The sequence below is a fragment of the Musca autumnalis genome, unplaced genomic scaffold (genome assembly GCF_047663935.1).
Source record: "Musca autumnalis isolate F117 unplaced genomic scaffold, ASM4766393v1 scaffold_5, whole genome shotgun sequence".
NCBI classification, from domain to species: domain Eukaryota; kingdom Metazoa; phylum Arthropoda; class Insecta; order Diptera; family Muscidae; genus Musca; species Musca autumnalis.
In genome coordinates, this window is record NW_027412088.1 from 189,009,858 (window position 1) to 189,035,814 (window position 25,957).

Below are 25,957 nucleotides of genomic sequence, written 5' to 3' on the forward strand. Positions count from 1 at the left end.
TTATCCTTGTAGAAGCATCTTCGTTCATTATGCAGAATGTGGAGCAATCAATATCCATCTGGTCATTCCATAGGACGAAGGGGAAAAGCTCATGATGAGTATTGAAGTTTCTAGTACCTGTTTCCCTCTAGAAGCGGGCTACTATAATGAATGGCAGAACAATTCTGCGATAGGATCGTCTGTCCTGGACAGATCCGATCCGTTGGGGCGCTGAACAACAACAGACATTTCGGGCTATGTTGCAGGTCCCATGGTGAAAAATGTAGACGAACACAAACACATAACTGTTGAGGTGACGACCTCTAGTCGATGAATCCGGTGCATACAACCGGTTGCCGTCGGATCATTAAATGTTCATATACAACCGAAAATTGTTGATGCTTTGTGGTGGGTGAACCCTAAGCAGTGGACCGATATAGCCAATCTTCGAACTTGATTGAAAACATATATTACAACTATCGGCTGTTATGTCAGAAATATGGGCTTGGCAACGAGGAAAACATTTCAGAGCCTTTAAAAAGCATTTATGCGAAGAATTTTATCAATTTTGGGGGATGTACACGAAGGATTGCGATACTGTCTATCTTTGAACTTGATGAAGTTTTGAAGAACTACTGCGATGTACAAAGTTTGGACCAAAGTACTCACTCCATTCGAAAGTTATCGTGCACACCCATCAGTCAGACAGACGAACATTAACATGTCTATATTAGCTTCAAACATTTGAAAAAATATTAAATGGATGAAGCTGGTTACATCTTACGAAGGTTGCTGTTGTGTGTCGGCACTCAATCTGCTGAAACGGAAAAGAAAAATGCTTACGAATTTCCATATTCTTCCAGACATTCTTAAACTTCGTTTCTGTTCGTTTTGTTTTTTCATTAAAATTATTATTTTTAGTAATATTTTTCGTTTTTCATTATTAATAGACTGCAGCATATATTTGTTGCTTTCTATTTGACCACAGCACTGTATAAATATTTCTTTAACAATGTCAATTCGCTGCATTTTAACAATTTTTTTAATTTTCACACCAGTAATTTTAAATTTAATTATTTTTTTTCTGTTATGTATGTATAAATAAACAAACATCAGCTGTCATTCAAATCCTGTCAAAGGCAATATGTAAACGGTTAAGATTAACCCACTGGATCTTTAAATCCCACAGGGTTAACCTTCAATAGTATAAACGCCCTATTACCTTCTTATTCTGCCATGAGGGCACCCCAACAAACTATACAATGCAATATGCGAAGGCGCGATCCGACGCCTGTGTTGCAACGTGTAACAATATTGAAGATGCCAACAGGTTGTTTTGGGCTGAATTGCATTACCCAAAATAAATGGGTTGGTATATTATAATATATTTTCCAAACTATATTTTAAATTTTTAGTATTATTAGCATATTATTTACTTCCGTTCTGTTTTTCAGAAACAAAAGAAGACAACATTATAATTATTGTTGTCCCGCATGGGGTTTCAACAATTCAATTGCGCCCAGGCCAGTCTACATCGTCACTGCTGCAACCAGGCTCAGGCCAGTCTACATCATCACTGCTGCCACCAGGCCCAGGCCAGTGTACATCGTCACTGCTGCAGCCAGGCAACAACTCACTGCTGCAACCAGGCTCAGGCCAGTCCACATCGTCACTGCTGCCACCAGGCAACAACTCACTGCTGCCACCATGCCCAGGCCAGTCTACGTCTTCATTGGATAGCGATTCCGATTACTTCTTTGAACCACAAGCAAAAGATAACAAAAAAAAAAAAAACTGCGAAATACGGGCCAAAAAAAAAAAATGTTCCCAGAAAATACCGAAAGGGTTACGCACCAGAAACACTAATAAAGTGTGTCCAAATGTGCCTGGACGCGTAAATGAGGCCCGGGCAGTGTGAGAAGGAGTATGGTGTTCCTTAAGGACCGTATAGGTAGGAAGAAGTTGCAGTATGCATTCCTATTAATTGGCCTCTTTTAAAATTAGACAATTTTCGTTGGCACATTTCAAACAGTCACCATGATGTATCTTAGAAATCTTCTAAGAATAGCATACACTGCAGCGGAAAGCATTGGCGTGACAATAGAATACAACGTTTTGGACGCAGACAGCACGCATCTAACGCTGTTGCCAAGTTTTCGAATAGGAAATCCGATTTGTGATCCTACTGGAGGAGAAGGAATTGGGCGCATGAAGATTTGAGGCTTGGATGCCGCACACATCATCGTCAATTTATCAAAATTTTTTAAAAATAATAGATTGCGGTACCGCACACGCACAACAAATCTGAATTTTGATTACGTTACGAATTCCTGCAGCGACGAAAGAAAATTTGGAAAACGGTATTTCTACGAAAATTTTAAAATAGAAATTTATAAGAAAGTATTCAACGCTCAAAGTGCGCAAAATCTTAGGAATCTGAGGTTGGCTGCCAACGACTTGGGGCCTACAAAAAAGTTTTTATGATGACAAAATTCATCCGGCTGAATAAAAAGTTGGACGAATATTCGAAATACCTAAGAAAAATGTGGTAGATATGATTAACTATGAAACTTTATTCCCATGGTAAAACAATAAAAGGTAACAGCAATACACAGCTGACTGAACTGGGTTGTAATGTTAGTGTTAAATTCCCCAGCAAACCAATCGTACATATATCGTAACGAAATCGGAACAAATTTCGGACGTTACGTCCGATATCTGATCCGAAATCGTAACGATATCTTAACGAAAGTTGTATGAAGTGGTTGACATAATTTCGGAACGAAATGTCGGAGCGAAATCGGATCGATTTCGGTCAGAATTCGCAACGAAATCGGAAGAAAATCCTTGGGAAATTCGGAATTCGAATTTCTTCCTCCGAATTTTCGTACAGATTTCTGAACGATTTCGGAATAATGTCGTATGAAAATCTGAGGTACCTTCCGAACTTTCGTAAAGGTGTCTGAACAATTTTGGAATAATTTTGTATGATTATCGAAGGACAAAATTTTTCTCTGATGCCTCTTTTTTATTGATAATTTTTTTTTTATTGGAAGATTATAATTTCAAAGATATCTAATGATTTTCACTGTTGTTATCATTTTGTAGTTATAGTAGAACAATGTAAGCTTTCTGTACGAATATGTTCAGTCTATCAGCACTAGTTTGAATTATTATATGTTGCATTTATATTTAAAATATTTAAAAAATGTATATGCGAATTTTATAACCAACCATTTTGTTTTTTGACAACAGACTAAAATGTTACTTGTTAGATATATACAAAAGGTGGTTGTTGTGTGAAGGGAAATTTGTTTCCGACATATCTATCCGAATTCGTAACGAAATCGGAAGAAAAACATTAGCAAATTCGAAGGGAAATTTACGCACCAGAAACACTAATAAAGTGTGTCCAAATGTGCCTGGACGCGTAAATGAGGCCCGGGCAGTGTGAGAAGGAGTATGGTGTTCCTTAAGGACCGTATAGGTAGGAAGAAGTTGCAGTATGCATTCCTATTAATTGGCCTCTTTTAAAATTAGACAATTTTCGTTGGCACATTTCAAACAGTCACCATGATGTATCTTAGAAATCTTCTAAGAATAGCATACACTGCAGCGGAAAGCATTGGCGTGACAATAGAATACAACGTTTTGGACGCAGACAGCACGCATCTAACGCTGTTGCCAAGTTTTCGAATAGGAAATCCGATTTGTGATCCTACTGGAGGAGAAGGAATTGGGCGCATGAAGATTTGAGGCTTGGATGCCGCACACATCATCGTCAATTTATCAAAATTTTTTAAAAATAATAGATTGCGGTACCGCACACGCACAACAAATCTGAATTTTGATTACGTTACGAATTCCTGCAGCGACGAAAGAAAATTTGGAAAACGGTATTTCTACGAAAATTTTAAAATAGAAATTTATAAGAAAGTATTCAACGCTCAAAGTGCGCAAAATCTTAGGAATCTGAGGTTGGCTGCCAACGACTTGGGGCCTACAAAAAAGTTTTTATGATGACAAAATTCATCCGGCTGAATAAAAAGTTGGACGAATATTCGAAATACCTAAGAAAAATGTGGTAGATATGATTAACTATGAAACTTTATTCCCATGGTAAAACAATAAAAGGTAACAGCAATACACAGCTGACTGAACTGGGTTGTAATGTTAGTGTTAAATTCCCCAGCAAACCAATCGTACATATATCGTAACGAAATCGGAACAAATTTCGGACGTTACGTCCGATATCTGATCCGAAATCGTAACGATATCTTAACGAAAGTTGTATGAAGTGGTTGACATAATTTCGGAACGAAATGTCGGAGCGAAATCGGATCGATTTCGGTCAGAATTCGCAACGAAATCGGAAGAAAATCCTTGGGAAATTCGGAATTCGAATTTCTTCCTCCGAATTTTCGTACAGATTTCTGAACGATTTCGGAATAATGTCGTATGAAAATCTGAGGTACCTTCCGAACTTTCGTAAAGGTGTCTGAACAATTTTGGAATAATTTTGTATGATTATCGAAGGACAAAATTTTTCTCTGATGCCTCTTTTTTATTGATAATTTTTTTTTTATTGGAAGATTATAATTTCAAAGATATCTAATGATTTTCACTGTTGTTATCATTTTGTAGTTATAGTAGAACAATGTAAGCTTTCTGTACGAATATGTTCAGTCTATCAGCACTAGTTTGAATTATTATATGTTGCATTTATATTTAAAATATTTAAAAAATGTATATGCGAATTTTATAACCAACCATTTTGTTTTTTGACAACAGACTAAAATGTTACTTGTTAGATATATACAAAAGGTGGTTGTTGTGTGAAGGGAAATTTGTTTCCGACATATCTATCCGAATTCGTAACGAAATCGGAAGAAAAACATTAGCAAATTCGAAGGGAAATTTACTTCCGACATTTTCTCCGAAATCGGAACGAAATCTGAACAAATTCCCCTACGAAAAATCGTATAGAAATCGATACGAAATCTGAACGATTTTGCTTCCGAAATTGTTTCGATATGTCGGACATCCGACATTTGGTTTGCTGGGTCCATACGACATTTTATATACAGTGAATCACAGTCAAAAGTATCCACTTCAGTTTCTTTCATTAAAACTGCGATTGCTAAGAATTGGTTAATGATAGCGATTTCATTCCTTTTTATATTTTTACATTAGTTTCTTAACTTAAATATAATAAAATAAAATTAACGAAATTCAGGTAATTTAGATAAAGTTTTAGAAAAAGTAATGATATTTATGAAATTCCAAGTACACAGTTTTATTTCTTCTCACTAATAAACAATATTTAATACAACAAAAGTATATTCCATAATATAAATACCAGTAAATTTTACAAAACCCAACAAAATGATAGAAAGTGTCGGGCCACAGGTAGTAGGATACGTCGGCGATGCGGTCCCACTTCATACACTTCAACGGACGCTTTTTTATATTTGATGTGTACCACCTGCTAGTTTCCCTGACACATAAGTTTATATTTGGAAGATTGCCAGATGTCACCATTTGACACAATTAAAAAACGGATATTTCTATGATTAGAATGGAATGGTATCATGATATATTTAATAATGAAGTTCTGCAGGCACTGCACGAGCAGTCACGCAGCGAAGGCGGGCAACGACGACATCAAGGAAACGATAAAATTTGTATCGGCAGTGACGGAGTTCATTGCAATGCCGACTGTTGAGTTGTCTTTGGAACAAAAGCAACAAATTATTGTAAAAATTGAAAGAGTTTTACGGCGGTGTCGCACTCCCATCCTCAGCACGTAAATATATCCAGACGCTGATGACGATGAAAAAATGCTGCCTCGGAAATTTAAAGTTCCACCTACTAAACAGCCATCTAACTATAGAAAAGTTTTTTCACGATGTTAGAAGTCGGGTTGAGGGCACCCCAACAAACTATACAATGCAATATGTGAAGGAGCGATCCGACGCCTGCGTTGCAACGTGTAACAATATTGAAGACGCCAACAAGTTGTTTTGGGCTGAATTGTATTTCCCAAAATAAATGGGTTGGTATTTTATAATATATTTTGTAAACTCTATTTTTATTTTTTTTTTTACATATTTTGTATTATTAGCATATTATTTACTTCCGTTCTGTTTTTCAGAAACAAAAGAAGACAAAATTATAATTATTGTTGTCCCGCATGGGGTTTCAACAATTCAATTGCGCCCAGGCAAGTCCACATCATCAGGCCAGTCTACATCGTCACTGCTGCAAACAGGCTCAGGCCAGTCTACATCGTCACTGCTGCAACCAGGCCCAGGCCAGTCTACATCGTCGCTGCTGCAACCAGGCTCAGACCAGTGTACGTCGTCACTGCTGCTACCAGGCCAGTCTACATCGTCACTGCTGCCACCAGGAAAGTCTACATCGTCACTACTGCCACCAGGAAAGTCTACATTCAACAATTCAATTGCGCCCAGGCAAGTCCACATCATCAGGCCAGTCTACATCGTCACTGCTGCAAACAGGCTCAGGCCAGTCTACATCGTCACTGCTGCAACCAGGCCCAGGCCAGTCTACATCGTCGCTGCTGCAACCAGGCTCAGACCAGTGTACGTCGTCACTGCTGCTACCAGGCCAGTCTACATCGTCACTGCTGCCACCAGGAAAGTCTACATCGTCACTACTGCCACCAGGAAAGTCTACATCGTCACTACTGCCACCAGGCCCAGGCCAGTCTACATGGTCACTGCTGTCACCAGGCCAGTCTACATCGTCACTGTTGCCACCATGCAACAACTCACAGCTCATTGGATAGCGATTCCGATTACTTCTTTGAACCACAAGCAAAAGGTAACAAAAAACGGCGAAATACGGGCCAAAAAATGTTCCCAGAAAATACCGAAAGGGTTGCGCACCAGAAACACTTATAAAGTGTGTTCAAATGTGCCTGGATGGGGAAATATGAGGCCCGGGCAGTGTGAGAAGGAGTATGGTGTTCCTTCCAGGACAATAAGAAGTCATGTTCAAAAATGCAGAGAACAAAATACATACAGTCAACCAAAAAAGTCTACATACACCCTATAAATCTCGGGTTTTAAGGGTAAGGAAGCATTTTTATTTTTAGTTCTATCTCATATCCCTAATAAACAATATTAAATACAACAAAAATACATTCCATAATACTAATAACGGTAAAATCTATAAACATTAAAAAATTAATAGAGAAAAAGTGTACATACACCCAATGAATTATTAAGAATACCGTAAAATTTATGGAATAAGCAATACAAATTTTACATTTTATTGCTTTATCGAATGTAATTTACCCCTTGGAATGTTGTGAAAACTTTAAAATTTATGAAAAACTCAGAAATTCACATACAGTTAGTCAACTTAATTATTGCAAAACCAAAATTATTACAAAATGTGAAATAAAACATCATTTTATTGATATAAATAAATATAATTTTTGATATTTTTGTTAACAGTATAATTCTTTCAGATGTTTATTAATATAATAAAATAAAAAACAGCTGAATTTCACTAAACATTTTCTTATAAATTAACAAAAATGAAAACAACTCATTATTTGCACTGTCAACTAAAGAATTGCAAAATTCACAACTTTTCAGTCTTTTACGGTATTTTTCGAAAAGTTGGTTCTAATATTTCGTATGCCCACCTTTGGCATCAGAAACAGCTTGTAAACGTATCTGAATTTAATAAATAAGTTTCGTAATGTCATATTCCAATGGTATTTTTGCCATCCTTCTTTATTGCATTTTATTTAGTCCCCCAGGTTAGTGGGCGGCCTATTCCCGACTTTTTACTTCAGATGTACCCATGAATTGTCGACGGAGCTAATATCTAGACATTGGAACGGGGTGTAAATGACTTTGGTACAGTTGTATAACAACCAAGTCCTACATAAATTAGATTTATGCTTAGGGGCGTTGTCTTGGTAGTACTTATATTGCAATTTGTTTGAATTTTCAGTTCCAACAGGCCTAAATTTCTTGACGCGTTTGGTTAAATCATGTTTTGAAACATCTAAATAAACTTCCTCTGTCATTGTTTCCCCCAAAATCTGGATGTTACCAACGTCACTGCTTGGTATACAACACCATACCATAAATAACATTTTTCAGAACTTTACGGTATGTATTAAATTTTTGTTTTCCATGGCTGTAAAGGGGTTTTCGCAATACTTTTTGAGACCCATCGTGATAGTACAGCATAATTTTAGTCTCATCAGAAAATATAACGACATGCCGATACTAAAGATGGCGTGAAAAGTTGTCTGTAACAAGTCTGAATAGTTTCTATATACTGTACTGGGAGGGCAATGGTTTTTACCTAGTCACTCGTGATGAGTGCTTGTTATTATGTAGCACTTTTCTGTCTTTTCTATGTGACACACTTACTCCAAAATCATTTTTAATTACAAAAATCAATTTTCTCGTGCTGCTTTGGGCTCTTTCGTCAATTTCTTTAATCATTCTCCTGCCAATTCCCGTGGTTACTATTTTGGGGAAAATCCCACGATTTTATTGCACATTCATTCATTTTGCAATTATTTAGTTGACATCACAAAAACCAGGTACATATCCATTTTGCCCGTTGTTTTTGTTATTTCCGACCGATTTTTGCATTTATTGGCTTGATGTTGTCATTAACAGGTAAATCAACAGATATTTACAAAAAGCCCAACATTACTGAAAGAATTACTTGTAGTAATTCCTAATTAAATATCTAAATTTTTAAAAATTCATCGTTTGCAATAATATAGTTGACTAACTGTATTTAGCGAAGCTCAGGAGCATATATTAACCATAAGAACAACTTCAAAGCGCTCTAGGATCTCAAAATAATTAGTCCCACTGTATTTCCTGGGGTTTTATAAACTACCAGACTGAAAAACTCAAAGAAATCTGCAAGGGTCCGCCTTAACGAGCTATACGTGAAGTCTGACATTAAATAACGGTAATTAATTCACGAATATGTTCCTATTTTGTCTAAAATATATCATAGACAACCAGAGACATTCGATAAAGCAATAAAATGTAAAATTTGTATTGCTTATTCCATAAATTTTACGGTAATATTAATATTTCATTGGGTGTATGTACACTTTTTCCCTATTAATTTTTTATTTTTTATAGAATTTACCGTTATTCGTATTATGGAATATATTTTTGTTGTATGTAATATTGTTTATTAGGGATATGAAATAGAACTATGTTCTTGGATTTTCATAAAAATGCTTCCGTACCCTTAAAACTCGAGATTTATAGGGTGTATGTAGACTTTTTTGGTTGACTGTATCTTAGAAATCTTCTGAGAATAGCATACACTGCAGCGGAAAGCATTGGCGTGACAATAGAATACAACGTTTTGGACGCAGACAGCACACATCTAACGCTGTTGCCAAGTTTTCGAATAGGAAATCCGATTTGTGATCCTACTGGAGGAGAAGGAACTAGGCGCATGAAGATTTGGGGCTTGGATGCCGCACACATCATCGTCAATTTATCAAAATTATTTAAAAATAATAGATTGCGGTACCGCACAAGCACAACAACTCTGAATTTTATCAATATATGAGCCCGAGCACAAATCACATATGTAACTGTCCAAAAGTGATTCAAACACCTCCCCGATCCCCGGATTTGAATCCTATAGATAATTTATGGAGTATTTTGGAGACAAATACATATAAAAAATCGTAAAATCTAAAGTATAGGAACCCTGAAAAATGCCTTGCAGGAAGGATGGGGAAAATTCAGATATCTTGCCCCGAAAACTTGGTTAAATCTTTGCCAAAAAGGCTAAAAGCTGTAAAGGATAACAATACCAAGGGCTGAAACCCTAAAAAATCCTTTTTGTTTCATGGAACTTTTAGAGTGCATACTTTTCACTGTGAGGTAGAAATCGATGTTGTTTAACCATTTTATTTTTTATCTAAATTTACCTGAATTTTGTTAATTTTCTTTTATTATATTTAAATTAAGACACTAATGTAAAAATATAAAAAGGAATGAAATCGCTATCATTAACCAATTCTTAGCAATAGCAGTTTTAATGAAAGAAAGTGAAGTTGATGTTTTTGACTGTGATTACCTGTACGTAAACAAACATCAGCTGACAGTTTATACCCTCGAAAAGCTAAGTGTAACAAGCAAAGATTAACCCAATGGATCTATTAAACGCCGTGGATTAACCTTCAATAGTGTAACCGGGGTATTACATAAGTTTAGGTACGCCCCATAAATCTCGGGTTTTAGAAAAAGTAATGATATTTATGAAATTCCAAGTACACAGTTTTATTTCTTCTCACTAATAAACAATATTTAATACAACAAAAGCACATTCCATAATATAAATACCGGTAAATTTTACGAAACCCAAAAAAATTATAGAAAGTGTCGGGCCACAGGTGGTAGGATACGTCGGCGATGCGGCCCCACTTCATACACAAATCCCACGGTACCTTGACGATTGCTTGCACTTCAACGGACGCTTTTTTATATTTGATGTGTACCACCTGCTAGTTTCCCTGACCCGTAAGTTTATTTGGAAGATTGTCTGGTGTTAATTTTGTGGTATGTGGCGACCAGATGTCACCATTTGACACAATTAAAACAACGAATATTTCTATGTACATTTAGAATGGAATGGTATCATGATATATTTAATAATGATGTTCTGCAGGCACTGCATGAGCAGTCACGCAGCGGAGGCGGCAACGACGACATCGAGGCAACGATAAAATTTGTATCGGCAATGACGGAATTCATTGCAATGCTGACTGTTAAGTTGTGTTTGGAACAAAAGCAACAAATTATTGTAAAAATGGAAACAGTTTTACGGCGGTGTAGCACTCCCATCCTCAGCACGTACATATGTATATCCAGACGCTGATGACGATGAAAAAATGCTGGCAAGTCTCGGAAATTTAAAGTTCCACCTACTAAAACAGCCATCTAACTATAGAAAAGTTTTTCCACGATGTTAGAAGTCGGGTTGAGGGCACCTCAACAAACTATACGATGCAATATGTGAAGGCGCGATCCGACGCCTGCGTTACAACGTGTAACAATATTGAAGACGCCAACAAGTTGTTTTGGGCTGAATTGTATTTCCCAAAATAAATGGGTTGGTATTTTATAATATATTTTCCAAACTCAATTTTTATTTTTAATTTTTTTTTTTCATTTTTAGTATCATTTAGTATTATTAGCATATTATTTACTTCCGTTCCGCATGGGGTTTCAACAATTCAATTGCGCCCAGGCCAGTGTCTACATCGCCACTTCTGCAACCAGGCCCAGGCCAGTCTACATCGTCACTGCTGCAAGCAGGCTCAGGCCAGTCTACATCGTCACTGCTGCAACCAGGCCCAGGCCAGTCTACATCGTCAGGCCAGTCTACATCACTGCTGCAACCAGGCCCAGGCCAGTCTACATCGTCACTGCTGCCACCAGGCCAGTCTACATCGTCACTGCTGCAACCAGGCTCAGGCCAGTCTACATCGTCACTGCTGCCACCAGGCCCAGGCCAGTCTACATCGTCACTGCTGCAACCAGGCTCAGGCCAGTCTACATCGTCTGTATAGCGATTCCGATTGCTTCTTTGAACCACAAGAAAAAGGTAACAAAAAACGGCAAAATACGGGCTAAAAAAATCTTCCCAGAAAATACCGAAAGGGTTACGCACCAGAAACACTAATAAAGTGTGTCCAAATGTGCATGGATGGGGAAATGAGGCCCGGGCAGAGTGAGAAGGAGTATGGTGTTCCTTCCAGGACAATAAAAAATCGTGTTCAAAAATGCAGAGAACAAAATATACAAAACAAGGCTCCTAGCTCCTCTCTCACAGGCTATAAGCCTGTTGATTACGGGGTTGAAGGGGTACTCAATGTACTCAAACCCTAAAACAAACGTTTCTTTTTTTTATAATGTGTGTGAGGAGAGAGGCGAGAGAGAGAAGACTTTTAATCCAGCAAGCAGAACAAACACATCCAACTACAACACAGCTAAACTATTTTTATCAGCAACAACAATTGTGCCTCTAGCTCAGCCATACACGCGTCTTTACGAAAAAGTTAACTACAACTCTCTTTCCCATACAAAAACCCAAATTCTTGTGCACCATTGCTCTAGCGAGTGGTAACAAAGCAATTTGTCTCTTCTCACAATATGCATCATCATATGTGCGACCACTACCAACAACCCAAGCTGTGTTCCTTTACTTACCTGAGGTTACCATTTTAACCATTTGTTACCAATTTTAACCAGCAAAGCGTTCCTTAACCCCGAAAAGTGGCAAAACTGGAAGCAATTTTTAAGAGAGTGAGAGGGGAGAGAGCGAAAATGGCTTTCTCTTCTACCACAGGCTACCAGCAAAATTTCTGCAGGTAGAAAATGGCAGAACTGATTTTTCGACTTTTGTTTGACGATTATTTCACAAAATGGACGAAAAACCGAAGAAAAAGTCGAACACTGACAACACTAAATTAAAAACTGTGAAATAAAAGACGAAAATTGATTTTTTTATGTTTTTTTCTGACATTGCTGCCAGACCTACCATTTTTCCGTTCCTTTACTTTTCTGGTAAAAATGTTCATGAGAGAGCAATTTTGAACAATTTTGACACTTTTCTCTTTTACCACTCTTACCATTAAAAAAGTAAAGGAACAAAGCTTCAATGTGCACAGCATGATGACTCACCGTCAAGTTCACGTCCAGCCACCGTTGTTAAATTTTAATTACAATTTTCTACGTTAATGTCGTCAAAGAGACATTCTTCCAGAACAATTATCGAACATTTATGATACATGTGATCAACTATGGTGGATTTGTGAGCATGAAAATACTTAAATTTGTCCGCCAGTATAGTTAAAAGATGAAACTTGGGCTCAATTACCAACTATTTTCAATGGCATTTCTAATTTATCGATCCTAGTAATATGGCTAACACTCGGTATTTGCTTTCTGACAATTTTCGAAGCGCAGAAGAGATCTAACGAAATCAAAAAGTCATTTAAAGCAGGTTTATAAAACGTTGTTGTAGGAATATTTCTTGATTTTATCTGAAAGATCTTGGTAACTTTTCTATGAACAAAGTCTATTTTAATTTCATAAATACAATTTTAACGACTAAAATGTCGGGTCCCTATTTTTTTTTTTTGTCATTCCCGTGAGCGCATGTTTTATTAAGAATAAAATGCTTTAAATCGATTTTTGTTTATAAGTAATCTGTCAAAGTAACGACTATTCCCATTAGTTTTAAAAAGATAATCGACAGAAGTGGAAAATGTAGGCAGTTGTGTTATGGGTACTTTACACGATATGTTTTTTACATATGAGTTGTCACTTTGCATATACATTTTGTATGGGAGAAGTGACAACTCATATGTAAAAAACATACCGTGTAAAGTACCCATTAGAGCTGTTGAAGTGTTCAGTGTTTTTTGCGCATGTTCCACAAATTTCGTTATTCCCGTTGTAAGTATATTTTCCGTTATTTATGTTATAATTTTCAAATTAATGGTATGTGTATGTTAATCTTTTTAGTCTGTATTTAATCATTTTAAATTTTATAAAAAAAATGATTTGCACATTTAAATCCAAGAATACTCACGTTTCCATCATTACCGTGCGTATAATTAATGTAATGTAATTAATGTAAATGTAAATTCGAGATTATTCAATCTATGATAATTATTAAATAAATTTATTATAGGATTTTTAAACAACCCATCAAATACAACATGGAACCATAAAGAAAAAGTAGAAATGCAGAGGAAAAATAAATAGTCAATAAGGAAAGGATCATGTAGACCGGGCCCGACTATATGACACCCTACACCACTGTGAATATGTTAAATTGTATTTGGGAGCTATATCCAAATAGACCAATTTCAAGGTCAAGGCTGTAGTTAATTAAAACAATGAAAGGACAAATGAATCTTACAAAATTTAATATTTATGTACATAGTTTTATTAAATATAATAATTAAAAAATAAATAAATAATAATAAATAATAATAAAAAAAAAATTAATAATAAATCTAATAAATAGTTAATTTCTTAAGATCCCCCACAAGATATGCCATGTGGCAACTCAGGATGAGCGAGAAGGTTTATCCATTTATTAAGCGAACGCTGAAGAAAAACATTTGTTATCTTAAACCCTCACCTCATCAACTCGGGTAGTATAGATGCTCTTATCCTGGTGGATTCTCATTCCAGTACCATAATCCATAACCTCGCAGTATTTATATTTCGAAAATTTTGCATCATCCGCTATTATAGAATCATCACCAAAGACCTTGACATATTTCGGCATACGACCAAATGCTTTCAGGAATGCATAATTGATTAAAATCCACTTGACTACGGAGTCTATCAGCTGGGTGAAGTACGAACCGCTAGGTACTCCAGAAGACTTACGGAATCTGTCACCATTTGGCATTCTCAAAGGTGTATTTATAAAATAATCTTTGATGTACTCGTACTGGTTCAATAAATGATCCGCATTGGGTATACCACCACCATCATAAGCGGTAACATCAATGTTGGATAACAGTACATAAAAGGCGTCATCAATCAACTGACACGTGACAGTTTTATCGAAGTTCTTAAAATCAAAGCATCCGAAGTATTGGTACGGACTGTGCCTCTCCAACTGTTATAGTTGTCGGATATCCATATACAGCCCGTATCTTTGGAGTGCCATCTTCACCTTGCAAGTGTGCGCGATAGAGAACTTTACAATCCCTGAGGGCTCATTTTCGCGCCTCTGCGAACCTTGTGCCAAAGTACTCCGATACTGCTACGTGCGGTTGCAGAGTCAAACACTTCACCACGTGTTTTATACGTAGGCTGCCATGGAATACCAGGGCTAGAATGGCGGATGTCGAGGGTTCGGTCATTCATAATATCGTCAAGGTGTCTAACCATAACGGGCTTGATGAAGAAAGCCTTAAAAGCCATACTCCGTACGTAATTATATACTTTATCGTTGATGACTTTTCCATTTCAACCCATTTGCAGCATATCCTTCAATATCAAGGGATAGCTTAATTTCGAGCGACATGGCAGATCTTTAAGTTGTGATTCGGATGGTTTTAAGCCAAACCCTTTGGTACTATTTATATATTGCGGTTGCATTTCAGTAGGTCCGGCCACTAACGTGGTATCTTCAATTTCACTGCCAAGTCACGACCACAATACACTTGACCACCAAGGAAAAAGTATACCAAATCGCCCAGCAATTCACGACATGTATGGCAACGGAAACATTCTGGATGCCAGGCAATTTCTTTACCAGCACGTTCAGCTTTAACGGCAACTTCACCGAAATTAATTGTCTTTTCACAATCACGACAGAGCAGTTGTTTAACAGCACCAGCTGTTGGTTGGTTATAGCTTTCCTGAAGCTTTAGATTTTGCATTAGGGGATTTAGGGGATCCACTTTGGATAAAGAAGCTGCCACCGTTGGATACATATTCATATCTTGTATGCCAGGTATGGATGTAAGCTTACCAGCCAAGGCATTGACATCACATTCATTATAGCCACTGTGAGTAAGTGGTTTGGTTTTGTTTGCAAGTGAAGTTGCTAGAGTTTAGGTAGTGCCAAAGAAATTCTCGATCAGAGTGTTTCTTTGCGCACGTATCTAATTTTTATATAATAATTTTTACTATTTTTTCCGATAACATAAAGGAAAAAATGTTATCGTAGTAAAAAATAGTAGCTTCTTGCAGGTTCTGGAACAGAGCATTATTGTGTGTGTCTCACTCATCTTTACTAAAAAAGAGGAGAAAATGTAATTTTAATTAAATGTAAATATTTAAACTTTGTTGTTTTGTAATTGTTATATAGAAATACATTGATGGACCACTTTGGACATTTTTTTTCTTTGGCTTCGCCTTCATTGATTTGTTCTCCGCCTTCAGATCCTTTTTTAACTGCTTTTTTTGGATATAGGTTAGAATTTTCTTCAGGTGGAAGTACAAACTTTCAACTGGTATCTTATATTTCTCAGCAGTGATTTTAACAGCGGTTCCACAATTGTCTATTGCATCTTTTAGAGCTATTTTGAGAGTCTCCCGAGTATATGTTTGCTTTCCTCTTATGCAATTTGTGCAGAGCTCTATTTCATCCTCTAGATTTTCTAAATACATCCTCTAAATTTCTCTGCACTGCACTCTGCATGCAACAAAAAAATGTTTACGAAACTTTGTGTAGAAACATTACCCTTAACAGGTAGCAGTTAATTCAAAATCGCAACCAAGGAGGAACATTTCATGTAATGGTATCAGAAACGAAATTTATGAATTCAAGGATCTATTCAAGAATAATTCTATGTCAATTGGATCGGTAAATTCGGTTAAATACGTAAAAATGTATAAAAGAAAAAATGTTATATTACCATATCGTAATATAACATTATAGCTTCGTTCCCGTACTTTTTAATAGTAAAACTCGTAAAAGAGAAAACTGCCAAAAATTTGTTTTCACACACAAGTTTTTTGAAATAGTTCGGGAACGGAAAAATGGAAAATACGTCAAAAAAAAACTGGAACAAATGTCAAAGTCGGCGTATCAGCCAATCAGACGCCGGCAACCATGTTACTATTTTTTTACTCGCCCAAATTTGTAGTGTAAAAAGTTTTTAAAGAGAGCGTCATTCAGCGCCATTTTTGTTTAAAGAGAAGTGAACATTTTACAACTTTTTTGTGTACGGGAACGCTTTTTCTAGTAAAATGTGTAAAAATCGTAAAAATTGTAAAAACTTTTTAGTTCTGGAACACAGCTTATGTTAAATTCAAAAGTCATTCACTGAAGAATGATAGCAAAAAAAATGTCTTATCTTGTTGTATTAATAGCTGTGTCTGGTTACCCTAAAATTTGTAACTATTGCTCTGTTCCAGAACCTGCAAGAAGCTACTATTTTTTACTACGATAACATTTTTTCCTTTATGTTATCGGAAAAAATTTTAAAAATTTGTAGTTTATTGCAGTTGTGGAACAGACTATATTTGTACCAATTGTTGCTGGAAGTCGTCTGTTAACACAAAAAACCAGCAAAAGAGAGCGATTCGAGAGAGACGTTTTGACAGTTCTTTCACTGAGAGCTTGCTGGACAAATTTCTTCTAGCAAGCACTTGCAAGCTCTTCTTCTTCCTGAAAACAATCAATCAGCCGTTCTTAGTTTTTTGTTGATTTATGTTTGTGAACATTAAAAACAATTTTATTGTGGAAATAACATACCTAGTCTAATTGTATTTTTTTATGCTGAACAAATTTGTAAAGTGGAAAAATACTTTTTTGTTTCATTTTCTTTTTTATTTTTAATAAAATACAACGTGTTTGCTTCCTTTGTTGGCGGACAAATTGTTCTGTTTTGGCAAGTCAGCTGATTGCTTGCTGGTTTTTGCTGGGAAGGTGTCTGTTTACTTTTTAAAATTTTCTAGCAAAAGAGAATAAAAACCCCTTACTCTCTGAGAAAGTTCTTGCTGGACAATTCTTGCTGGGAAAGTAACCAGACAGACTTTATGTCTTTGTTGCTGTGTATTGAAAGTGGTGGTGGTGACAACGATGCTTGGTTCATGTTGCTCTAATCTACGCAACAGCTCCGTTAGTGGCACACTGTACACTTCGGCTGCTTTTTCTGCTAATTGGCCGAAATCGATGCAGGCATCATATGCCCGACTCATCCTATGTTCGTGACCACCAGCACCGTCGTCACCATCATCATCAATGTTTGGTGCACTGCCTCCAGCACCGTCGTCACCATCAATGTTTGGTGCACTGCCACCAGCACCGTCGTCACCATCATGATCATTGTTGGCTGCACTACCATCATTGCCACCACTAACAACAACTTTGGTTTGGTGGCTTTCACCACCATAAAAATGAACATTTATAACATTGCCGCTAATGTTAAATATGTATATTTCCATTAGAAGCTACCGTAAGAATTTGTTGTTTGAAAAAGATAGACGTGTTTACCTCCGGCTCCAAGAAATCGTCAATCTGCAGCTGTTTCTGGTGAGAATTCTTTCTTGAGGAGTATTGGAACAAACTCTGTAAACGTTTCGGTGAACACACGATTGTTGGCCGTAAATATTAACAAAATATGTGAATATTAACAAAATTATTAAAACAAAATAACAATTTTCGCGATTTCCATTGGAAAGTCCGCGACGCAATTTGCACTCAACTGTATCAATTGTGTTGTTTACAACTTATGCCCGTAATTTCTACGCGTAGTTATCTATGAGTTCATAGATATCCCCCGTGTAAATAAATTTTCATAATTTCAATGCATAGGTAACGTTACCGGGTCGAAAACGGCCGTGTTACTTACACCAAGGATTTTGCCTGGTTGATTGTTGCCAATGTGTTAAAAATTGTAAAACACTTACATATACATTCCTGGTTGAGATCTCTTAGTGTGCGGACATCAAGTGTAATATTTTGCTGTGCAGACGAATAAGGAGAATAAACGAAATAAAAAGTTCGATAAAAAAGAAATTTTTGGCAGTGCTGTGGAACGAGAAGTGGTCGTGGTAATTTAACCTTCTGTGGTATAATAAAGATTTAAGGAGTAAAGGAGTGTTTGAGCTTGGTCAATTCCTATATGGTGGCCAGGCAGATGGCCGATAAAGTTGAGGTTATGGACACCGAGATGTCCATACCTCAGAATCAAAATGAAGATAGTGGTGTTGTAAAGAAGTGTGAGATGAAAAGAAGTAAAAGAGTTCTGGAAAATGGCGTGCAAATGAGTGGAAAAACTGATTGCAATGGTGTGTGTAATGATGGCAAAGCTGACTCGTATGCTGATTTACTCAATCAAAGCCTCAAGAAACGGCGTTTCAATGACGAACCTGTGTTATACACAGATGATCACAAAGGTGAGTACATGGTATTGGTAGACACCAGTGAAGCAGACAACATGAAGAATAAAAGAGTTAGAAATGGTCTCTACTTCATGGAGAAAATTAAAGACATAAAGACGGAGGATATCGAGAAGATAAAACGTGTGGTTGCTATTGGCACCACTTTATATAAATTGACTATGGAAGATATGGGGTCTGCAAACATGCTTGTGGGCAATGAAGCGTTGAAAGAGAAGAAAATGAGGGCTTTTATACCCAAAAATTACAAACTTTCGGGGTGATTAGGGATGTTCCAACCTGTTACTCTGTAGAAGAGCTTTTAAGTGGTATAGTGGCTGATAGAAAGGTAGCATCAGTTACAAGATTTATGAGGAAGGATCCTAGTGTGGAGACGGGCTTCCGGGAGACAGAAACAATAAAGATTGGGTTTTATGGCAATGATCACCCGGCTTGGGTACTTTTCAATCATACGGTTTTAGTGGTGAAAACCTATTATCCTGCGGTGAGGCAGTGCTTCAACTGTGGTCGTCTTGGACACACCAAACTGGGATGCAGGTCGAATCCTAGGTGTCTAAAATGTGGGAAGACTGATTGTGCTAAAGACTGTGATGTTAAAGTATGCATATTATGCAATGGAAGTGGTCATACATGTGAGATGAAAGATAAGTGTCCAGTGTGGGCCAAAGAAATTGAAACGAATAAGATAATGACAAGAAAGAAGTTATCTAAGAAGGAAGTACAAGATATTTATAACAATCAAAATAGATATGATGTGTTATGGGATGAGACAAACTTCCCCTCCCTTCCATTAGTTGACAAAAAGAATTCGAGTGCAAAAAAGATCCAGGAGGAGAGAGCTGATGAGGATGTGAATGTGATATTGACTCCTTATACGTATAGATCTGTGGCTAAGAAGCCAAAAAAAACATATGTACACAAGGCTGGTGTACAGATGCAAGATCGAATGTTCCCTGAAGTTACTCCGTCGTCTCCGGTGCACATGAAGGAGAGCGAAAGAATATCGGAACTTGAAAAGGTAACGAAGGAGTTATTAAAGTTTATGACCGACTATTTTAAAAAGGAGGATAATAAAGTCGCTGAGGAGGCGATGAATCACTTCAAGAACAGAATTCAAAAATGTGTAGTCACAATGGAGTGCGAAGCTAGTCAAAACTCAACAAACAATAATGATGGATACAATCAAAATATTTCAATATAACATACAATCTCTAAAACATAATAAGAACTTCATTGAGTTCTTTTTAAACAAATACAACTACGATGTTGTAATACTGTCAGAAATTTATGCGGAAAACAAGAAATGCAATAATAAGATTATAAATTTTAACCTGCTACAAAAATTTAGACCAGATGGCTATGGAGGGGTAGCCATAGGATTAAGTAAAAGGATAAAATTTACAAGAATACCATATGATTCTGAGCATGATATTATTATAGTCAAAACCTTAAATCTGCAACGTAATCATGTTTTTGTTTCAACATATTTCCCACCATCTGTTACATTTAATGCTTTCAAGGATGAAATGTCAAGATTGATTTTCTTCTTAGAAAGGTTTGATCATGTTGTTATGTGTGGTGACTTCAACTCTCGCAATGAAAGATGGGGTGACCATATGACCTCTAGGAAAGGTAAAGAATTGGAGCTGTTAATCACTGAGGCAGGTCTGAGGTGCATGAATACAGGCAAAGCGACGTTCAAAAGGAATCGGGACTCCCAGGGATCTGTTCCTGACCTCACATTTGTAAGTAGCGGGAACGTTCGTAATTGGGATGTTCTGGAAGGACACTTCGGCGGCAGTAACCACAAACCAATAACGTTTGAGATTGAAGTTCGTAAAACTCGTTGTAGCAGCTTTCTACATAAATCAAAACTTCTGAAATCCCTGAATAATTTGGAGTTGGAGCCAGTTTGGTCTACAATTGAGAATTCTATGGCTGATGAAGTGAAGGCTGCCACCAGTAGGTTAAGAGGTAACAGATCTCCCAAATACTGGTGGAATAACACTTTAGAAATGGCATATAGGAAGCAGCTGGCTGCAGTTAAGAAGGCCAGAAAGTACCCTAATTATCAAAATCTTATGTTGGCAACACAGGAAGTAGAGGAGTGGAAGAAACTGGTGGAAAAAGCTAAGAGGGACAGTTTCTTGTCTAAAATTGAAGACATAAATGCGAACTCCAACACTCGAGAAGCCTGGAGGTTTGTAAACAATGTGCGCAACAGAAATATGGTCGAATTAAGAATGTGGAACAGTGAGAATGATAGCGATTACTTGCAATTTTTGAAAGAGCAAGTTCCTGAGGACTCAGACCAACAGGACATGGTGTTCGAGGTGGATGATTTTTCGTGTGACCCAATTATCTTTGACTATGAGCACTTTGAACGTATCTTGGCCAGCAAAAGGAAGGGTTCGGCTGGTGGCCAGGACAGAATAACCTACGAGATGATTAAAGCTCTGCCGGGAATGTCGAAAAGGGCTCTTCTCACAGCTATGTACAATGCATTTTTGGATAATGATATTAAGGACAGTTGGAGGATAATCAAAATAGTCCCCATACCCAAGCCCAACAAAGACCTGAATGTGATCTCGAATTACAGACCAATCTCGCTCATCTCAGTGTTTGTGAAGTGTATCAACTTAATGTTGAAGGATATGCTAAATAAGTTTCTAGAAGAAAATAACATCCTGCCTAGCAGATCCTTTGCTTACAGAAAGGGTCTATCTACTTCCACGTGTCTAAATGAGTTTTTACACAGAGTAGCCCTTCTGAAGGCGAACAATTATAAGGTTTTGGTTCTATCCCTGGACATCAATAATGCGTATAACTGTGTAAAGATTGATATACTGGCGAAATTGCTTCACGAATATGGAGTCAATGTACAGATGGCTAATTGGATGATAAATTTTCTTTCAAAACGGGTTTTGAAACTTGGAGACAGTGAGATAGTGGTGACAAATGGCATCCCTCAGGGAAGTTGTTTGTCGCCTATCCTCTTCAACATTTATACTGCCAAATTACATGAGTTGGAAGATAGCAGAACATTAGTCTTTCAATATGCTGACGACTTCTTGATTATGACGTTTGATAGAGATTTTGATGCGGCATTGGAAAACCTACAAAGGAAAGCCATAGCGTTTCAAAGAAAATGTGGTACATTGAATCTGGCTTTCAATCCTGGAAAGTCCAACACTATTTATTTCGCTAAAAACAGCATTAAGCAAATTGTGCTTAGTGTTAATGGCCAGGAAATACAACAAGTCAAGAAAATGAAGTTCTTGGGCAGGATTGTGTCCAATTCCTTAACTGTTAGAGATCACTACTCCCATATAAACGAGACGGTAAAAAATAGGACCAATCTCCTTAAATGTTTGACGGCTATAAAAGGTGGCCTTCATCCGAGAGTTGCAATGAATGTGTATAAGTCAATTGTAAGGTCAAAGGTGGACTATGGGAGAACTACGACGGCAAACTCACCTGAGTATGTCAACAAATCTATTGAGCGTCTCCAGAATGAAATGCTGAGAAGATCCCTGGGAGTTCCCAGATCGTCTCCCAATCATGCCATATATGTGCTTGCTGGTGAACTTCCTCCCAAATATAGAGCGAAGCTCCTTACAGCGAAAGAAATTATAAAGATCAAACTCAACAATGACTATCTTTTTGATATAATTTCAGACAACCCCCTAGTAAAGTCGAGCTATAGTGTTGTATATCATGAGTTTGCAGACATCATACAGAGTATAAAGGTCTTACCCTACATCCGACAGTCTAGTTTGTGTATCAGAGTCAACCTATTGCCCTCAACGAAACAGAAAACCCCCAATGAAATAATTTCAACTATATACAATTATGAAGTCAATTATTACAAGCATAACAATTTTGGTATTTTTGCGACGGATGCGTCGGTAAATGTCTCGACCACAGGATGCGGCATTTACAACGTTTTAAAAGGTCATCGTTTCCTCTTTAAGCTAAATTTCAAATCCTCGTCTATGTTCGGCGAGCTTTTCGCAATTCGAAAAGCGCTAGAAATTGCGACGGAGGACGGCTATGATAAATGTGTCGTGTTCACAGACAGCCTTGCGGCCTGTAAGGCTTTGGGCGCTGAGAATTCCGACAACTATCTAGTGGCGGAATGCCACAGGATTATAGAAAACTCGAAGTTTGAAAGGTGTCATGTGGTATGGACCCCTGGCCACAAAGGCATTAAAATCAATGAGGAAGTTGATTGGCTGGCTAAACAGGCAGCTGAGGTTGGGGCCCCAGTTGATGCCAGTCTCACACCTAAAGAAGCGTTGGCTATTATTGAAAATCGCATTAAATGTAGTTGGAATGATGAATTTACTTCCATTTCAGAATCTAAAGGACGCCACTTCTTTCAATGTACTAATAACGTTTTTGAGAAGCCATGGTTTTTGAAAACCAACCTGTGCCCAAAAGATACCAAGCTGATGAATAGACTTTTGGTAGGACAGACTTATGATAAGGTCTTCCTACACCGAATTGGAGCAATTGTGTCTGAATTGTGTGAAATATGTGCGATACCGGAAAGCGCACACCATAGCATTTTCCAATGTCCTAAGTTTGCAAATCATCGGTTAAACTATCCACAAATTTTTACCCAATACCATGAACTCACCACTCTCCTCAAAACCAAGGATTTTAATTTATACACACTCCTCCTCGGATTCATTAACGAGGCAAAAATACATTTGTGATCTCCACTTCGAATTTTATTGTGATACTTCATCTGTGATATTAGATATAAGCATGCCTATTATACTGTAAAGAACGTTACTAATTAAATCTCTCCGATCCTTTTCCCCATTTTTGGCCCTATTCCTTTCTTTTTTCTCAACAGTTACGTTTAAATGCTGGATTGGAAAGATATTGGATTGTGTCCCTTCATCTATAGTGGTACACAACTCGTCGACTTTTATTAAGATCTGCTGTTTTACCCAGGAGTTAACTTGGGCATTATCGTTTTAGCCCGGAATACACTTAACGCACTTGGAGCTATCTCTCAACCAGGGTTTCGTGAGTTTTATAAAGTTTTTGTTTTATTCGTATATGGCGGAACGCCATAACAATTATACTATTTGTATTTTCGATGTATTTATATGTTTAATTTGCTGTATACTTAGCAGCCGTCGAGATATTGCTGGTTTAATGAACCGGTGTGCTGTTTTGGATTCATTCTGAATACACCCTGGCTGCCTGAATCCCAGGATCGCCAACTTTCCTCCGAAGTAGAGGAGACTAGCTTTATAGTCCAAAAAAAAAAAAGTCCTTACATATATGTGGCAATGTTTTTACGAAATCATGAATGAAAATCACCAATGTTACCACATGTTTTCAAAATTTACACGCCTCGGTGAATGGCACGTAGAAATTACCAAACACATAGGTAAAGATAACTAATAGGTACCTACGGGCATTAATCAGCTGGTTGCTGACAAACACAAACTAGTTGCATATTAACAGCATTGCCAACAAAAAAATCCAGCATCACTGTATGTACTAAATAAACAGCCTATTAATTGTTGTCATAGTGGCTGCGTTCCTGCTAAAATGTCTCAAACGCCCGTTACAGTGGATGCGGTTCAAGTAACCAAATCAGCTAAAAGAATGTTATTGGAAACATCGCTTGAGGACAGTGATTTGAATAAACCTCAGAAATTAGTCGGAAATGTCGAATTGTCAGAACTAATGAAAATGATGCAACTGTCTATGGAATCCGTAATGGATGATAAATTGCAGAATGTAGCGACTAAAACAGACGTTGAGGAAATAAAGCATTAAATAGCCGATATATGTAGATGGTAAATATCAATAGCTGAAAGCGGAAAATGAAGCCATGAGAGCAGAAAGATCGAAGTATCGGAACCAACTATTAAGACTGATTGAACAAACAAAGCGTAAAAATGTATTTGTCAAGGGCATCATAAATAAAGGACCGCCAAAAAGGTCAGTGGAACACGCTTTTAAAAATATATTAAAACTCAATGATGTAAAAATCGCATCAATTCGTATAACATACTCGTCGGAAGCTAAAATAAACGCCATTGTTGAGATGCATGATGAAGATATGGCCAGGAATGTTCTAAGAAATGCTAACAAGCTAAGTGGCACGAGTATAATAATAGAAAAGGATTTCAGTGAAAGAAACAACAAGACAAGAGATTACTGATTCAATTGAAAAAAGAAATACTTGCTATTGACAAATCGCATAAAATTTTCATCAGAAACGATTCAATGGAGATTGGATCGAAGTGGATGATATGGTCAAGGAATGAAGAGCTGAGTTGTGGCAAAAACAGAGCAGATAAGGAACTGAAGGAGTTATATGGTGAAAAATTAAATGAACTAAATTTTAGCTATAATTCTCTATTATCAAAAATTAATCAAAAAAACTAAATGTCAGCAATATAAGTAAAACTAAAATTGAAACTGAGGACTATTTATTAAATATATTATCATACAATGTGCACGGCCTAGAAAACAAAATGCTTTATGCTGATTTTTTTAAATTCGTGAACAGTTTCGACATTTTCTTCCTTCTTGAAACACATATATGCGCGCATAAGGCAGATAAACTCAACAAATACTTCGGAGACTTCGAACTATTTTGGCATTATGCTGTAAGGAACAATTGGTTTGGTAGAGGAATCGGCGGAAGTCTAATCGGGATTAGAAAAAACCTGCGCAAAACAGGGATAAACTATAATCATAGAATAGAACGAGGAGTATGCGTAATCAATGTGGTAATAAACGGCTTGAAGTTTAACATCATACCAATGTATATGAGAGTACCGACGTGGAAGGAAGACTTAATGCGACTTGATGCTCTACTCAGAGAGATATGCATTAAAAACCCTATAATAATCGGGGACTTAAATGATAGAATTGGGTGCATGCCAAGGAGTATAGATGATATCTTCAAAGCAACTTTTTATTCTGGTCTTGAGGAAAGAAAATCTAAAGATAAAGAAATCAATTCAAGAGGACGAGAATTATTAAACTTCCGCTATGATCACGGATTGGTAATC

The 25,957-nt window shown here is 37.0% G+C and overlaps 3 protein-coding genes across 5 annotated transcripts; 2 read left to right on the forward strand and 1 right to left on the reverse strand.

Moving 5' to 3' along the window:
- The first annotated feature begins 1,256 nt into the window (after positions 1-1,256).
- Positions 1,257-7,523, forward strand: LOC141405588 (uncharacterized). 2 transcript variants are annotated; one of them, XM_073990119.1, is made up of 3 exons: positions 1,257-1,347; positions 1,434-6,034; positions 6,134-7,523. In XM_073990119.1, exon 3 carries the CDS (start codon positions 6,173-6,175, stop codon positions 6,788-6,790), a length of 618 nt encoding a protein of 205 aa, XP_073846220.1. In that variant the 5' UTR covers positions 1,257-1,347; positions 1,434-6,034; positions 6,134-6,172; the 3' UTR covers positions 6,791-7,523. The 2 variants fall into 2 exon arrangements, with proteins under 2 accessions (XP_073846220.1, XP_073846221.1); XM_073990120.1 differs by having other exon boundaries at positions 1,434-3,466; positions 6,134-7,339.
- A 6,404-nt stretch (positions 7,524-13,927) lies between these two features.
- On the reverse strand, positions 13,928-16,432 carry LOC141405591 (prickle planar cell polarity protein 3-B-like). The gene is made up of 2 exons (XM_073990124.1): positions 15,871-16,432; positions 13,928-15,789 (listed from the first exon to the last, which is right to left on the reverse strand). The coding sequence occupies exon 2, from the start codon at positions 15,491-15,493 to the stop codon at positions 15,167-15,169; it is 327 nt and encodes a 108-aa protein (XP_073846225.1). The 5' UTR covers positions 15,494-15,789; positions 15,871-16,432; the 3' UTR covers positions 13,928-15,166.
- Positions 16,433-18,628: 2,196 nt separating this feature from the next.
- On the forward strand, positions 18,629-25,415 carry LOC141405590 (uncharacterized). 2 transcript variants are annotated; one of them, XM_073990122.1, is made up of 3 exons: positions 18,629-18,902; positions 23,770-23,945; positions 24,056-25,358. In XM_073990122.1, exons 1-2 carry the CDS (start codon positions 18,629-18,631, stop codon positions 23,895-23,897), a joined length of 402 nt encoding a protein of 133 aa, XP_073846223.1. In that variant the 3' UTR covers positions 23,898-23,945; positions 24,056-25,358. The 2 variants fall into 2 exon arrangements, with proteins under 2 accessions (XP_073846223.1, XP_073846224.1); XM_073990123.1 differs by having other exon boundaries at positions 23,770-25,415.
- The last annotated feature ends 542 nt before the right edge of the window (positions 25,416-25,957 follow it).